This window comes from Neoarius graeffei, chromosome 18 (genome assembly GCF_027579695.1).
Source record: "Neoarius graeffei isolate fNeoGra1 chromosome 18, fNeoGra1.pri, whole genome shotgun sequence".
Lineage (NCBI taxonomy): Eukaryota > Metazoa > Chordata > Actinopteri > Siluriformes > Ariidae > Neoarius > Neoarius graeffei.
This window is the reverse complement of record NC_083586.1, coordinates 57,551,867-57,567,744: the sequence shown is the minus strand read 5'-3', so window position 1 is coordinate 57,567,744 and position 15,878 is coordinate 57,551,867. Positions and strand designations below refer to the sequence as shown.

The window sequence follows — 15,878 nt, the reverse complement described above, 5'->3', positions numbered from 1 at the left end:
ACTCATTACTAGACCTCAAGGTATCTATGCGTACCTTTTTAGGGCCAAAAAGGTACATATATGGTCCCAAGTAGTATATCTCATCTCATCTCATTATCTCTAGCCACTTTATCCTGTTCTACAGGGTCGCAGGCAAGCTGGAGCCTATCCCAGCTGACTACGGGCGAAAGGCGGGGTACACCCTGGACAAGTCGCCAGGTCATCACAGGGCTGACACATAGACACAGACAACCATTCACACTCACATTCACACCTACGCTCAATTTAGAGTCACCAGTTAACCTAACCTGCATGTCTTTGGACTGTGGGGGAAACCGGAGCACCCGGAGGAAACCCACGCGGACACGGGGAGAACATGCAAACTCCACACAGAAAGGCCCTTGCCGGCCACGGGGCTCGAACCCGGACCTTCTTGCTGTGAGGCGACAGCGCTAACCACTACACCACCGTGCCGCCCCCCAAGTAGTATATAAAAGGTACAAATAAATACTTAATTGTGTACTGCTCCAGTGACAAGCCGTTGCACCCCTAAAGGTACAATAAGGTATTTTATTTTCTGAGAGTGTGAAGAAGAACGTCACCCAAAAATTTGAAACAATGCCCAAGTAGCCACCTGGCATTTTGAATATGAAGTCTTGCTAACTTGCTAGCGTTTTTTTCCTGTCATGTTCGCATGATGTTTTATTGTGTGAGGTATTCATTTAAATAAATGTGCCTATATTTTCACATCCAAGCCGCTGCATGACAGCCAAGAAATGATCAGCAAAACATTACTGAGAAGTGTTTATCGTGCTCGTCACACCCGCTTTGCAAAACCCGCTGTGTGACTCAACTAGTCATCAGTTTATACTTCAGTGTAATTACATTTAAAAAGTCGGTTTGAAAGATTAAAAAAAATAAAAAATTAACAACCACAACGACACAACGTTCCTTGACAGCTGAGGGGCCAATTGCAATCTCGCTGCCAAAAGTATTGGAACCCCTGCCAAATTTATGTACATTTTTCTTGACTGATGGACTGAATCAGAAAAACTCATTGTGTTAGTAAGAGAAGAAAGAAGTGAAAGAGGAATCTAGATTCTTTTATTTACGACAATCCATAAAGCTGTATTAATCAGTGGGTTGAGTAAGGAGGTCTACAACTGCCCCTAGACTTCCATTAAATATTATTCTGAATTGAACGGGATGTCTGTAACTTTTCAGTGCAAGGAAATGTGTTGACATTCTTCATCTCATCTCATCTCATCATCTCTAGCCGCTTTATCCTGTTCTACAGGGTTGCAGGCAAGCTGGAGCCTATCCCAGCTGACTACGGGCAAAAGGCGGGGTTCACCCTGGACAAGTCGCCAGGTCATCACAGGGCTGACACATAGACACAGACAACCATTCACACTCACATTCACACCTACGGTCAATTTAGAGTCACCAGTTAACCTAACCTGCATGTCTTTGGACTGTGGGGGAAACCGGAGCACCCGGAGGAAACCCACGCGGACACGGGGAGAACATGCAAACTCTGCACAGAAAGGCCCTCGCCGGCCATGGGGCTCAAACCCGGACCTTCTTGCTGTGAGGCGACAGCGCTAACCACTACACCACCGTGCCGCTGTGTTGACATTCTTCTCTGTGATAATCACACATGTGTTACAGATGCAGTAGATCGAGACTGGGTTGGTAGACTTTGAAGTATTCCTTGAAAACTGGTTCATTTTCTCAAGTTATTGTTTCGTCCTGTTTTTGATCAATTGATTCAATTCACATGATGGATCCCTGGTTCAATCATGAGCTTGGGTTACTGCCTGTGTGGAATTTTACATGTTATCCTCATGGAACTATGGGTTTCCTCCAGGTTCTCCCAAAAATGTGCTTGCGGATTAGTGACTGTCCCAAGCCCCTAGGTCTGATGAGTGTGTGAATGAAGGTGTGAATGTGGTGTCCTGCAATGGACTGGCATCCAGTTCAGGGTGTGTCCTCGCCTTGCTCCCAGTTTTCCCATGGATCCACCATGATCCTGATGTTTGGTGTCTGATGTTTGCATATCTATAATGTTGCATTCAAGTTAGGTGGCTAAAATAGCTAACTATTCCTTTAAAGCAGACATTAGGCTTCTCAGCGTGCTGATTCAGCAGCGTTCCAACAAAAAAGTGTTCACCCTATCGTCCGGAGATTGCGAGTCTGAGTGCTGATGATGCCACAGCCATTTGTAGCCGGGAGCTAAGGAATGAAAATTTGCTGCACTTTCTGAATGGGAGGGGCATACTCTGTCTTCCCTGTCAATCACAGCAATGTGAGGCAATCATAGGACTCTGTGAGCTTATGTATGAGGAAGAGGGCGGATAGCACTTTCCTCCTAGTGTGTTACTCTGTCCTGCGATGCACGAGCAGCGGTTTGAAAATATGTTGTAGACTAGTTTCACATGTCTCAGAGGAAGCATGTGTTAGCCTTGACCTTCCCTGGTTGGTAGATGTTGTATGATAGGCAAGAGCTGAGTGGTGGGTGGGGACTGGCAAGTTACCAAATTAAAGATAAGACCCTTCTCTTTTGCTGTTTAATAGTACAGTGACTTTTTGAGGTTTGGAATAAACCCATTTGGGGTGGTACATTGGTGCAGTGGTTAGCACGGCCGCCTCACAGCAAGAAGGTTCCGGGTTTGAACCTCATAGCCGACGGGGGCCTTTCTGTGTGGAGTTTGCATGTTCTCCCAGTGTCTGTGTGGGTTTCCTCCAGGTACTCTGGTTTCCACCACAGTACAGTTCAAAGACATGCAGATTAGGTAAAATACCCAGCCACTGGGGTTGTACAAGACAGTGCACACTTAGTGCCAGTCCCAAGGCCAGATAGACTGGGGAGGGTTGCATCAGGAAGGGCATCCGGTGTAAAACCTATGCCAAATCAAACGGATCTGCTGTGGTGAACCCGAATGAACGGGAGCAGCCAGAAGAAGAATAAACCCATTAAATTCAAGTGATCAGTCAAACATGCTAATAACTCTAAAAACTAAATTGGCAATAAAATATATTTGGTAGTGGTGGGTTGTGATTTGGACCACTATACAAACCCCCTTGTTATGCTTCATAAATTGCTGGGGGTCCCTGAACCACACTTTTGAAAACCCTTGGTGTAACCAATAAGGGTCATCATCCCTTAATAGGCTGAATCCTGGTTAGTTGGTAAAAGGTTAGACTCTGCTGTTGATTAAATTGTTGATTAAGTTTCTCACTTATCATGGAAGGCTACCGGGTATGATCTGTTCAGGGATAAGTTTCCCTTGCATCAGAGAACCTTGGGATGATTTAGGAACTAGACATGGCCCCTGCTTTTCTCTCAAGGCCCAGGATGTCCAGCCTCACCTCACTCACACTTCCACTTACAAGCCCGAAACCTTAACACTGTGCTAGAAACACACAGATTTTCTCTAAAAAATGGCTATCATCAGTAACATACCAGTCATTTTTTTAGCCATTATTGCTTGAAGCGGCATCGAAAAGTATCCAGTTAAACTGGCACTCTTGTAGGATTCAAGAGTCTGAGTTCAAGTCTATGAAGTGTGTCATTTCACTGTTTAAGAAAAAACGAGTCGACGACTTTACTCAAAACCCAAACAGATCAATGTGTAGATGTTTAACTGAAATATTTCTTGCTCTTGACAACTGATGAAAAATTAACCACAGCTCTTGGTATTGCGCTCAGATTGTAATTCTCTACACCGTGGTTCTGTACATACCCCAGGTCTCTTCCATTCGAAGCTGACTGGGACGCTCTGGCTGTAGAACAGAGATGAATCCTTGGCGGGGAAATCAGGATCCTCAAACAACTTGTTCCTCTGCAGGCACTCCTGCCTCAGCTGCTCGTAGGTCCTGCCATCAGCTTGCGTATCCACGGCTTGGATCTTTTTGTCCGAGGTGCTGAACAGAGTGGGAGCATAAGGCATCCTGACACCTGCTGCGGGATACACACACTCGAGTAAAAAGAAGACGAAACAAAGGCCTGATGATGTAGAATTCAACTGACACAAGCTCACCGAGCCTGAGCTGACTGACACTCAGCTGTGTGTGTCTCTGTGTATGTGTGTGGACAGGCTTGGCAGGTTGTTCAAACTTCTAGAAGAGAAACTGGTTTGACGTCCTGGGAAAGTCACCACGCCTGCAGACACTCCCGCTGTGTGAGAGCTACTATGATACATTTGGAATGCTGTAAAGTCAGTATAACCTCAATTACATGTAAGGAAACTACAAATATAAGGACTATTAAGACTTATAGGTCATATACCCTTATTAACTGGTTTATGATTGGCTGAGGTGGATCTATAAGGAGTGTAACAAAGGTGCACTGATTTAAAAGAGAGTATCTGTACCCCACCAAATTTGACAGCTAGCCGAACATTTCCTGTTGTGATAAGTTTAGTCTTTCACGTTTCCTTAGTTGAGAAGAGTCATGAACTGGAGTGATGTAGCCGAGGTTAAGGAACTGTCAGAGCCAGAATTTATACACCATGACCTTAACACTGCTGATATTTCTACTGTTGGGTTTCCCACCACCACCCTTCGTGTTTACAGTGTTTCCTTGAAGATACTGTGGTAGACATGTTCAAAGTGCATTTGCGATCGAGAAAAACAGCAAGCGTAAAAGCTGCCGAAAGGTGCAGTCTGTAATATTTAAAGTGTTTACAGACCTGTAACAAACACATGACTTGAAAATTGCCCGAAAGACTCGCTGTTCTATCATGCAACGTATCCATCATTTCAAGCTTCTGTTTATATTTTTCTGGCCTGGAAATTAGTTTGAATAACCAGGTGCAAAACTAAAGAAGCAAAAGTCGGACACCAAATACGTTACGCCTGATCTGATCAGCTACATTTTAGGGGTGGTGACTTATGGGCTAAACCACACCTTTAAACAAACAAATAAATAAATAAATAACACCCCTGATTTAAAAAAAATAATAATCAAAATTTTTGAGAAGTCAGTATTGTTTTGAAAATAATTTTTTTTTAAAAACCATAGCATCTGTCCATCTTCATTTACTGATGAGCTCTTATATCTTAAAATATTTAGCAAAACTATTAGCTCTCATTCTAGGATTAGCATAAATCAAGAAACTGGTGGACTGTACCTTTATTTCTGTCCTGCTTCCATCTTGAGACAGACTTTCACTTTGGTGTTCGCTCCGCATCGTTAGATTTCCATTGTAAATGAACTGCTTGTGTATCATTAACGCGAGTTGTTTAATTGGATCCTAATTACCACCACGATTCAAATCACTGTTTTAGACCATAATTAGTAATAAAGTCAGCACACTAGAAACCTGGAGCGTTTCTCAAAATACACACCAAGCGACGTTGCTTTCTACACATATTTCACAATGTGGCATTTACGTCTTTAACCAATATTACAAGGCAATGTGGCATTTACGTCTTTAACCAATATTACAAGGCAATGTGGCATTTACGTCTTTAACCAATATTACAAGGCAATATGGCATTTACATCTTTAACCAATATTGCAAGGCAATGTGGCATTTACATCTTTAACCAATATTGCAAGGCTATGTGGCATTTACGTCTTTAACCAATATTACAAGGCAATGTGGCATTTACATCTTTAACCAATATTGCAAGGACAAACCTGGTTGACTGGTGTATGAAAAGTACAAAGTTTAATAACACTTTATAACATATAAAATATAAACATTTAGCATCTCCAGACAGTGCCATCCCCAGCCCCAGATGCATACACACCCCCAGAAGAAAAGTAAAAACAGAGAAAACGATCTCTGTCAGAAACTTCAGACACAGCTAGAATGAGTTTCAGAGCAACATGTCAGACATGTTTTTCCTCTTTAAAGCCCTCTTCTCTACCACTGAAATGTTGCCAAAAATGTATAGCATGCAGCATGCTTTGTTAGAAAGACATCTTCACCATTCCCCATTGTACACTCACCGGCATTTTACTTACTCATCTGCATGCTTTCTTATCTGAGTGCATTCATAAACAGCTGATGGAAATTACACATCTATGAATACAGTGTAAGTAGGTAACACTGATTTGGGTCCGGGTGTGTTAAAAAAAAAATAAAGGCACACCGTTCATTTGAGTGTAACATTGGGAATAAAGGTTCTCTGTTGTTTTAATGGGGGATGCATTGATACTGATACTAAACTAAACATACTTAGTATCAACCAATCAGAGTTGTCATGGAACATTTTATTTAGCTCTGTTTATGTTGGTTTCTGCTGTGCGCTGCTTGTAATGAACTTCTTCTCCCGGGTGCCGTGTTTAATACGCTTTCGCATTTCAAACCTATCCTTTTTTAATAGAAATCATGAGGGTGGACAACCTGGACGCAGAGCACAGTATCGGCGTGTATGGTCAGTAAAAATAAGCGTGAATTGCATGTTGACTTGAGAGCAAAGTGGAGACCCAAAGCGCGTACACATTTTTCAGTACTCAGTGCTCGCCGAACTGAAGTGCTCATATTACTCATGTTAATGCTCACGCTTGCTGATAATGCTCTGCACATTCAGTTTGTCCACCCTCTCACTCTCTACATTTAAAGATACTGTTTAAATGCCATAAATACGGAAGCCGAGAGAGGCCCTTCATATAATCCTTTTTTTTTATTCACCTTGTTATCCCGAGATAACGACATAATTAATTCAGGATCTCGAGAAAACAACACAATTAATTCGAGATCTCGAGAAAACAAAACCGCTATTTCGAGATCTCGAGAAAACAAAACAATTATTTCATGATCTCGAGTAAACAGCTGAGAAATGGTTCATTCAGGTGCGCCAAGAGACTTGTGATATGCTGACTTTGGGGCTATTTCTCATTCTGTATAGACGCAACTTTGGTCATTAGAATGTCTCCTCTGGGACCTCCCTCTCTCTCAAGGCATCGTAAAAAGCCATTTCTGCTCTGTTACATGTCCGCCAATTTCTAAGTCTTCGTTGTCTGACCCACAGGGGGGCGCAGCTCTGCTAGAAATCTCAGCTGTTTTCTCAAGATCATGAAATAATTGTTTTGTTTTCTCAAGTTCACGGAATAATTGTTTTGTTTTCTCGAGATCTCGAATTAGTTGTGTTGTTTTCTCGAGATCCTGAATTAATTATGTCGTTATCTCGGGATAACAAGGTGAATAAAAAAAGATTATATGAAGGGCCTCTCGAATAAAAAAAGATTATATGAAGGGCCTCTCGCGGCTTCCGTACATAAATGTTTTAACAAAGATGCATTTCCTCTTCTTGATCTTTTCATAGAGCAGATTCCAGTTCGCTCTGGTTTGCTTTGATTGACATCATTAGTCATGAATTATGTTTGGATCTCTAGGTAGGTTTCCATTAACCTGTTTAATGCATGATTTGAAATTGCAAAGTGAAAAAAATGAATAAGGGAAACATGAATTTCGAAAAAGCTTTTAAAACAAAAAGCGATATTTAGCAAAATTGAAATGGAAACATTTTTCACGTCGAAATCACAGCGGCAAGGCTTCGTGTCGCCAATTCGTTAGCACAATACCATATGCTAACATGATGTCACATGGTTTCAGATGTTGGTATCTGAACTTTTTTTTTTTTAAACAAATACACGTACGTGTCATGTACATTTAACCGGTAACGTATTTTAACAACGTATTTAAGTTATTCCACGAAATCGAGTCGTACATGAGCTGATAGCCGACGAGGCGCGTAGCACCGAGTCGGCTATAATCCATGTACGACAGGATTGAGTGGAATAACTGTTTTATTCTATCCACATTCACTGGATTCTGAGAAACGGAGCGTTTTTAGTTTTATTTTTGCAAATTCGATAAATAAAAACTTTGTACAAAATAGCTGACAAAACCATTTCCGTTTAGAATGTAAACAAACCGGCAAAATAACAGCAGCAATTTGTGAAAAATGCGATAATTCTTGAATATATATTTTTTAAAAGATACGTTCTTACCATCAAATACTTTTATTCCACATTTTGTTGCTTTTTTGTATTTTTGTTTTCGAGTGGTTTTGATTTCGTCCTCGGTTGGTTCAGCAACATGCGCCGCCATTTTATTTTTCTCTACTCACGGTATATGAGCTGATAGCCTAGTAGCAGAGTAGTCAATCAGAGCATGTGATTTCTCATATCCAGTGAATGTAAACAGAATAATGTCATTTATACCATGCGTCAAGTGACATTCTTCCGACCCTGAAATTAGCCCCGCCCCAGCTAAAACAGAACCGTTCAGTCGATTTGCGTCAAAAGGTAACAAGTCAAGTTTATTTGTATAGCGCTTTTAACAATAAACATTGCTGCAAAGCAGCTTTACAGAATTTGAACGACTTAAAACATGAGCTAATTTTATCCCTAATCTATCCCCAATGAGCAAGCCTGTGGCGACGGTGGCAAGGAAAAACTCCCTCAGACGACATGAGGAAGAAACCTCGAGAGGAACCAGACTCAAAAGGGAACCCATCCTCATTTGGGCAACAACAGACAGCATGACTATAACATTAACAGTTTTAACATAAAAGTCAGCTTCGTTGATGCTATAAACCCCCCACCGACGGAAACCCGAGCGCAAAACCGTTCACGACAACCGCAGTCCCAAAGTCAGCAAGTCAACTGCAGTCCCCAGCCACAAAAGCACCACTGCAAGAGTCCAGAGCATCCTCCAGGTGCGACCCCCAACTGTCCACACGGGGCCGCCCTCCACAGGAAGGGCGCCCCATGTGGACACACAAAGCCATACATTCAACCAAGAGTGGGATGAGAGGAAGCTGAAGACTTGTTAAAGCAGAACTGAAGGCAAATTTTTTTATCATCAGAATTCTATTTCTCTTATTTTATTAAATATCGGAATGCATTTTTGATCGCTATTTTGTCGCTGCTATAGCGAGTTATGAGTGTTTGAAATATGCTCTGTAATATATCAGTCCATATGTCAAAGCGGCGGCCGTAAACAAGATTCGCTGAGACCTGTACAAGACATCGTAGGACGGAAGTAAAACGTACAGCGGAAATCAAAGTCGCCAACATTGTCAAAAGCCGCACGTGCCCTCTTTCGAACGCTGATGTAATCGAGCCGGAAGTTTTGTTTGTTTTGATAGCAATCAGGAAAGTTTGAAAAAAAGTCAGCAGCAGTAATCGTCATTTAAACTCGTTTTTGTGCAATATTTCATTTCGGCACTGACACCTGGCTGACGCTTGACGTTTCGAAGTCTCGCACAAGTCTCATGAAGATCGCGTGGATAAGCGACGCCTGCCGTGGACCAAACGGACGATACGAGACGAGTCACGATATAAGGTTACTAAAACCGAAAAACACGTTAATTAAGAAATAAAGCAAGTTTAAAAATGACTTCAGTTCCCCTTTAATGCTTGTATTGGCATAGCTATTCATATTACATGCAGCAGAGGGCGCTAAAGATTACAAATTGTCATTTCAACTCGACCTTGTTCACTATGACCCCTTTTCCACCAAATCGGTTCCAGGGCTGGTTTGGAGCCGGTGCTGGTTCACAACTCGTTCAACTTGCGAGCCAGCTGAGAACCAGTTTGCTTTTCCATAGCTCGCGGTGCTAAGCGGAGCCACGTCATTACGTCGCTGTATACGTCAGTTACGTCGCTACGTTTGCATAAACCTTGGCGCGAATATCAAAGCAAAAACAACACGGAAGAAGCAGCAGCGGCAACAACAATAATAAGAAGAAGAATGGATGACTTCGCATCTGTACAGCTGCTGCTTCTCGTCGCTTAAAAATGGCGATCTTTCGCGGTCTTGTTATTGTTCTTAACAACTCCACCCCCCCCGCTGACGTAAGCGGTTCTTTCCTCTGGCCCAGCAGAGAGTTGGTGCTAGCCTGGAACCGGTTTTTCTGGCCCCAGAGCCAGTTCTTTGTCAGTGGAAACAGAAAACCCGGTTCCAAACTAAGCACTGGCCCCGAACCAGCCCTGGAACTGCTTTGGTGGAAAAGGGGCATGTGATAGACTGAACATGTAGTGGTTCGTGATGTAGTAGGAATGTGACTCTAGACATACAAGAATGCTTTATCTTTACCAGAACATCTCGAGGTTTTATTCATTCTCAGATGTTAAGTGCCATCTATAACAAAGCAGGTGCTAAACAATATATTTATTTAAAAAAAAAAAAAGACATTTCCTTAAATGCTTCAAATGCAAAACCACTAATCCCTGTACATAGATACAAAAAATTAGATATTAAAAAAAATTTAACAGACACTGAAACATACCATAACATGAAATTCAGAGCTTCGTATGACGATTTACAAATAGCTGCATGATTGAGATCAACTAACAAGTTTATTCGAAGGAAAAATACTGATCCTGGATCAGACGTAGACGTAGTGGGTGTATTTAGTGCATCCGAGCGTTGAACTAGAATCAGATCCACTCCATCTCACACTCACTGCTCGTGTTTCTCCTGCGCCGTCCCGGTGACCAGCAGCAGGTTACAGGCGGTGAACTGGACGTTAAGGACGCTGCTCGTCTCTCCTGTGTAAACTCCAACCAGCTCGGGGCTGGAGCCGTCCGGAGGTACCGCGCCTCCACCGTGGGCGTTCCGTACGTCCCAGACACGCACCGAGTTATCCTGAGCGGCCGAGGCGATGAGCGAGCTGTCCGGGCTGAACGCCAGGCTGGTGATGGCGCCCGTGTGTCCACGCAGCTCTTTCAGTATGCCACCTGCTGCCAAGTCCCACAACCGCAACCGCTGGTCCTCGCCTGCGGACACCAGATACCTGCAGGGTAAAGAAGAAACGCACAATGTTTGTTTTCTTCACTTCTGTCCAGATGTTGGCTATGACATCATCATGATATATCTGGTTTCTGACCTGCCGTCAGGCGAGAAGGCGAGCGCCAGTACGGGACCTCGGTGTCCTGTCAGGAGGCGCACTGAGCCGCCGTGCTGCGTGCTCCACAGCCGGACGGTCCTGTCGGTCGATCCCGTAGCAACGTAGCTTGAGTTTGGGTGGAAACGCACGCAGTCGACGTCGGCCAGGTGCCCGGCGTAAAGTCTCAGCGGGTGAGCGCGAGCCGGAGTCCAGAGACGTGCCGTGGTATCGCGTGACGCCGTGCAGAAATACAGACCGCACGGACTCACTGCTATGTCCCATACTGGGTAGGCGTGGCCTTGGTACACGGCAGCATTGCTGAAACCACGCAGCTCCCAGTAGCGCACTGTGCAGTCCTCGGAGCACGAGAGCAGACCTGAGGAGTCACGCAGGAACGCCGCACCGTACACCGGGCCGCTGTGACCGCGCAGGGTTTTCATCTCACTGCCCATCTCTTCCTCCTCTGTCTGAGTCACAAACAATAACAAACATTACGAAATCCAGCTTTCAGGATAAAGTAAATGTGATTTACGGCTCTCGCTCGCTCACCTCCTCCTCCACGAGGTCGCAGGCGAGGCGTATCTTGGACACGTTGGCCCTACAAGGCCCTGCCTTCAGCTTCCTGGCTCGGAGGCTCCACAGCTTGAGGGCGGAGTTATCAAAAGCAGCAGCGAGCAGGCGGCTGTCCGGTGACACCTCGGCGGCGTTCAACAACTGCTCCGTGTTTTCGAAGGCGTAGAAGCAGACGGTCGTGAGGGACGGAGGACCCTCGCGTACACGCTTGATGCAGTCCTGAAGCGCCTCCATGGCAGCCTCGTTTTGAGGCGGCAACCCTGCTGTGACGTCTACCGACTCCGCCCCTTCTGTCCCGTCCATGCCCAGCCAGCCGCTGGAACAGGACGTAGAGGTGGTGTTTCCTGTAGTGAGCCCCGCCCTGTAGAGCTGGTAGTCAGAGCGACGCGCGGCAGAAACCTCCACCTGTGGAGCAGATTGGATTTGGTCATTTTTACCTGAGAATTTTAATCAGGAAAATGATTAACGCCGATTTCCAGAAGAGGCGTTGCGACCTGAAGGTGTGTACTGAACACCCTGCAGAGGGCGCTGTTGTCATCACTCTGAAGGTAGCGCAGCAGGTAAGTGTAGGCCTCATCCGTCAGGTGCACCACATACTTATGCTCCAACAAAGAGCACAGTTTGGAGTTGGAGGCCACGTCCTACACACACACACACACACACACACACACACACACAGGGGATTAAAGAGGAATACAGGGTGACTGCGGTAGCTATAATTGACGTTCAATAGAAAACCTTTTAATACCTAATTTTATATTAACGATGATAATTTTAACACCAGGACCCTGTGGGCGTGTTGGATTTTATATCCTCATCATAGTTGCCATGACAACTGCACTGTGCAATCATGGATCGCTGTCATGGTGGCGATCAAACTATGGTCCAAGTCAACGCCGTCATGGTTACCAACCTGAGCTACAGATCAGTGTCGCCATGGTGACTGACCTGTGCCATAAGTCTTTATTTTTGGAAACTTGACCTGAGTGTCTGTCGTCATGGCAACTGCACAGAGCTGCGAGTATCTGATGCAAACGCGTCTGCTTTTTTTTTTTTTGGTCAAAGTCACTATCACAACGGCAGCTCAGCGAGAACCCTGTGCGGAATGTTGTTGGCCTGTTGCCATGGTGACTGACCTGCGGCGTGACGACTCCTCGGAGATGCTCCACGATGGCTCTCTGCTCAGCGTCCTGCTGGAAGGAGGAGTGGAAGCGGCTGAAGAAGGAGTCGACGGCGCCCTTCAGGCCACAGCGCGCCATGTCCAGGTGCAGGTAGAGGAAGAGAGGGAAGAGAACCGAACTCACCTCCCGCCCCAGCGGCGCCTCTGCCTCTGACACACACATACACGAGAACCTCCAACATTAACTCAACCGTCCATTGCTAAGGGCAGCATTTCTGCTCTTCCCGTCCTCATTCTGTGATGATGAAAAGTCCGAGAGCTTTTCCAAGATCTGAATCTACTGAATTTAACGATCTACATTAAAACTACTGACTGAATTGTGTGACGAGAATCAGCTGTGTGTGTTACTCACCCAGCAGAAAGCTGCATAACCTGGAGAACTGAGTTTCATACTGCTGAGGGTCTGACTGGCACGGAGCTGCAGAAACCACATTCGCGCAGCTCGACTCCGTCTGAACTGTAGAAAGGAAACAAGATATGATTTATTCCACACATACAAAATTCTTATTATTTAAAAAAAAAAAAATTAAAATTCCTTCATGCTCCTGTCAAAAGTGTAGTGATTTTGGTGAACGTTTTCTGCAGAGAGATGATTTAAACAAACAAGTACCAAACACACACATCTTGACCATCTTTTTATTTTATGCAACGCCTCTGTATCAGGTATTACAATTCAGTACCCTGTTTCAGAAGAATCAGACCTGGTCTGATGAACTCTACTGGTTATAATAATGACATCATCATCATCATCATCATCACAGCTACACCACTACAGTACCCATGAGGTTGGTGGCCATCTCCTCGGCAGATTGAGACAGCTTGGCGCCTTTCAGCGAACCATCCACATCAACATATTGTCGTCTCTTCAGGTACTGCACCACAGCATGCTGGATCTGCTCCGTCCGGCCACGCTTCATCACCTGAAGAAAGATTTTATTTTTTTTAAATAAATCACACACACTTATTAATTTGTCAAACATGCAGAGAGCCAGGCGGCACGGTGGTGTAGTGGTTAGCACTGTCGCCTCACAGCAAGAAGGTCCGGGTTCGAGCCCCGGGGCCGGCGAGGGCCTTTCTGTGTGGAGTTTGCATGTTCTCCCCGTGTCCGCGTGGGTTTCCTCCGGGTGCTCCGGTTTCCCCCACAGTCCAAAGACATGCAGGTTAGGTTAACTGGTGACTCTAAATTGACCGTAGGTGTGAATGTTGTCTGTGTCTATGTGTCAGCCCTGTGATGACCTGGCGACTTGTCCAGGGTGTACCCCGCCTTTCGCCCGTAGTCAGCTGGGATAGGCTCCAGCTTGCCTGCGACCCTGTAGAAGGATAAAGCGGCTAGAGATAATGAGATGAGATGAGATGCAGAGAGCCACAGTGGCCGAGTGAATGTCAGGTTTATTAGTCATGGTTATCACCACGTTATCTGTATATTATTATTATTTGCATTTTTAAAAATCACTTATACTTCCTTAAAAATCTCAGTACCTTAATCAGAATGTCCTGTACATCAATCAGGATGTTTATTATCACCCAGAAGAGCATTTGACACAGTTTCGATTCAATTCAGTGAATCAATGAATCAGTGAATCAACTCTAATGTTATCCGCTTTGTTTAGCTAAACTACAGCTCAGAGTGCAAAATCCACACGTAAACTATATTACAAAAAGCGTAAAATATTCAAAATATACATTAAATAATACAAATAAAATTAACGTATACAGGAATCGAATGCCAAATGCAAAAAAAAAATCCACCACAACATTAGCAGCTTGAACACTTCTGTGGCCCGTATCCCAAATTACTCCGTATTATACACAAACCGCACTAGGTAGTGCATAAACTCCTAGCACATCACTCCCTAACTAGTGCGCTGATATACAAAGTACAGAGCTATTTGGTATTCAGCCCCATTATGCACAAGCTAGTCATTCAGCTAGCCGCTCCCGATGTCACTTTATAAAGGCGTTTCCTGAGTTAGTTACAACTTAAAGTTAGATTTTTATTAGCGACGTGGATACTCACTCTATAAGCGTCTCTTCGCAAGTCGAAAGAGAACAAAATAATAAATAGAAAACACAAAAAACGTTACAATTTTCACGGCTAATACGATGCGCCAAAGAGAGCCGCCATGACTACCGGCTTCACACTTCCGGTACACTGTGACGCCAGCGACAACACAAATAAGAGTCTTAAGGTGGATTGTTTGTTTTATTTTTTAAATGTAAAATTAAGAAGTTAATTTAAAAAGGAGATAAAACGTAAAAACAATGTTATTAAGTACATATATAAGATTTATCTAGGAAAATAAGTATTGATGTCAATAAATAAATACACAAACCAAGGCAACTATTCTTTTTTTTTAATATATACAATATTTGATTTGATTTGGCAATAATCTCATCTCATATCATTATCTCTAGCCGCTTTATCCTGTTCTACAGGGTCGCAGGCAAGCTGGAGCCTATCCCAGCTGACTACGGGCGAAAGGCGGGGTACACCCTGGACAAGTCGCCAGGTCATCACAGGGCTGACACATAGACACAGACAACCATTCACACTCACATTCACACCTACGGTCAATTTAGAGTCACCAGTTAACCTAACCTGCATGTCTTTGGACTGTGGAGGAAACCGGAGCACCTGGAGGAAACCCACACGGACACGGGGAGAACATGCAAACTCCGCACAGAAAGGCCCTCGCCGGCCATGGGGCTCGAACCCGGACCTTCTTGCTGTGAGGTGACAGCGCTAACCACTACACCACCATGGATTTGGCAATAATACAGTACATAAAAATGATAAACGTAACAAAATAATCCAAAATAAACATGAGTATAAAAAAATACATAAAATACAAAATACTGTAGATATTGCCGGGGATAACACTAAAAAGTTAAAAGCTTATTTCCACTGTGGTCCCCATAATACAAGATGTGACATAAAAGAGAGATATAAACCTCATACTAATTTTAAAAATACATGAAAATTAATAAAAAATAAAATAAAATCATTATTCTCAATAGAAGTCATATTAGAGTGGTGCAAGACCTGTATGAGAACAGTGAAACAGCAGTGAGGTGTGCAGCTGGAACGACTGAATGGTTCAAGGTGAAGGTGGGACTTCATCAAGGATCTGCTTTGAGTCCTTTCTTGTTTGCCATAGTGATGGATAGCTTGACGGACGAAGCGAGGCAAGAGTCACCATGGAACATGATGTTTGCGGATGATATTGTGATATGTGGTGAAAGTAGAAAGGAGGTTGAGTTGGGTTTGGAGAGATGCATTGGAACGAAGAGG

General features: G+C 44.0%; 2 protein-coding genes across 4 annotated transcripts in view; both read right to left on the bottom strand.

The window, feature by feature from the left end:
• Positions 1–4,077, bottom strand: part of capn9 (calpain 9) — a 34,778-nt gene extending 30,701 nt beyond the window's left edge. Inside the window, exon 1 of the mRNA XM_060899076.1 lies at positions 3,726–4,077. Within this exon, the coding sequence (XP_060755059.1) occupies positions 3,726–3,932 (207 nt within the window). The 5' untranslated portion in view covers positions 3,933–4,077. The remainder of the gene's footprint in view (positions 1–3,725) is intronic.
• Positions 4,078–7,127: 3,050 nt separating this feature from the next.
• Positions 7,128–14,722, bottom strand: taf5l (TAF5-like RNA polymerase II, p300/CBP-associated factor (PCAF)-associated factor). 3 transcript variants are annotated; one of them, XM_060899074.1, is made up of 8 exons: positions 14,604–14,722; positions 13,365–13,506; positions 12,939–13,043; positions 12,543–12,736; positions 11,901–12,047; positions 11,383–11,811; positions 10,834–11,300; positions 7,128–10,740 (listed from the first exon to the last, which is right to left on the bottom strand). In XM_060899074.1, the coding sequence occupies exons 2-8, from the start codon at positions 13,501–13,503 to the stop codon at positions 10,407–10,409; spliced, it is 1,815 nt and encodes a 604-aa protein (XP_060755057.1). In that variant the 5' UTR covers positions 13,504–13,506; positions 14,604–14,722; the 3' UTR covers positions 7,128–10,406. The 3 variants fall into 3 exon arrangements, with proteins under 3 accessions (XP_060755057.1, XP_060755056.1, XP_060755058.1); XM_060899073.1 differs by lacking the exon at positions 14,604–14,722 and adding an exon at positions 14,066–14,130; XM_060899075.1 differs by lacking the exon at positions 14,604–14,722 and adding an exon at positions 13,617–13,659.
• Between the last annotated feature and the right edge of the window lie 1,156 nt (positions 14,723–15,878).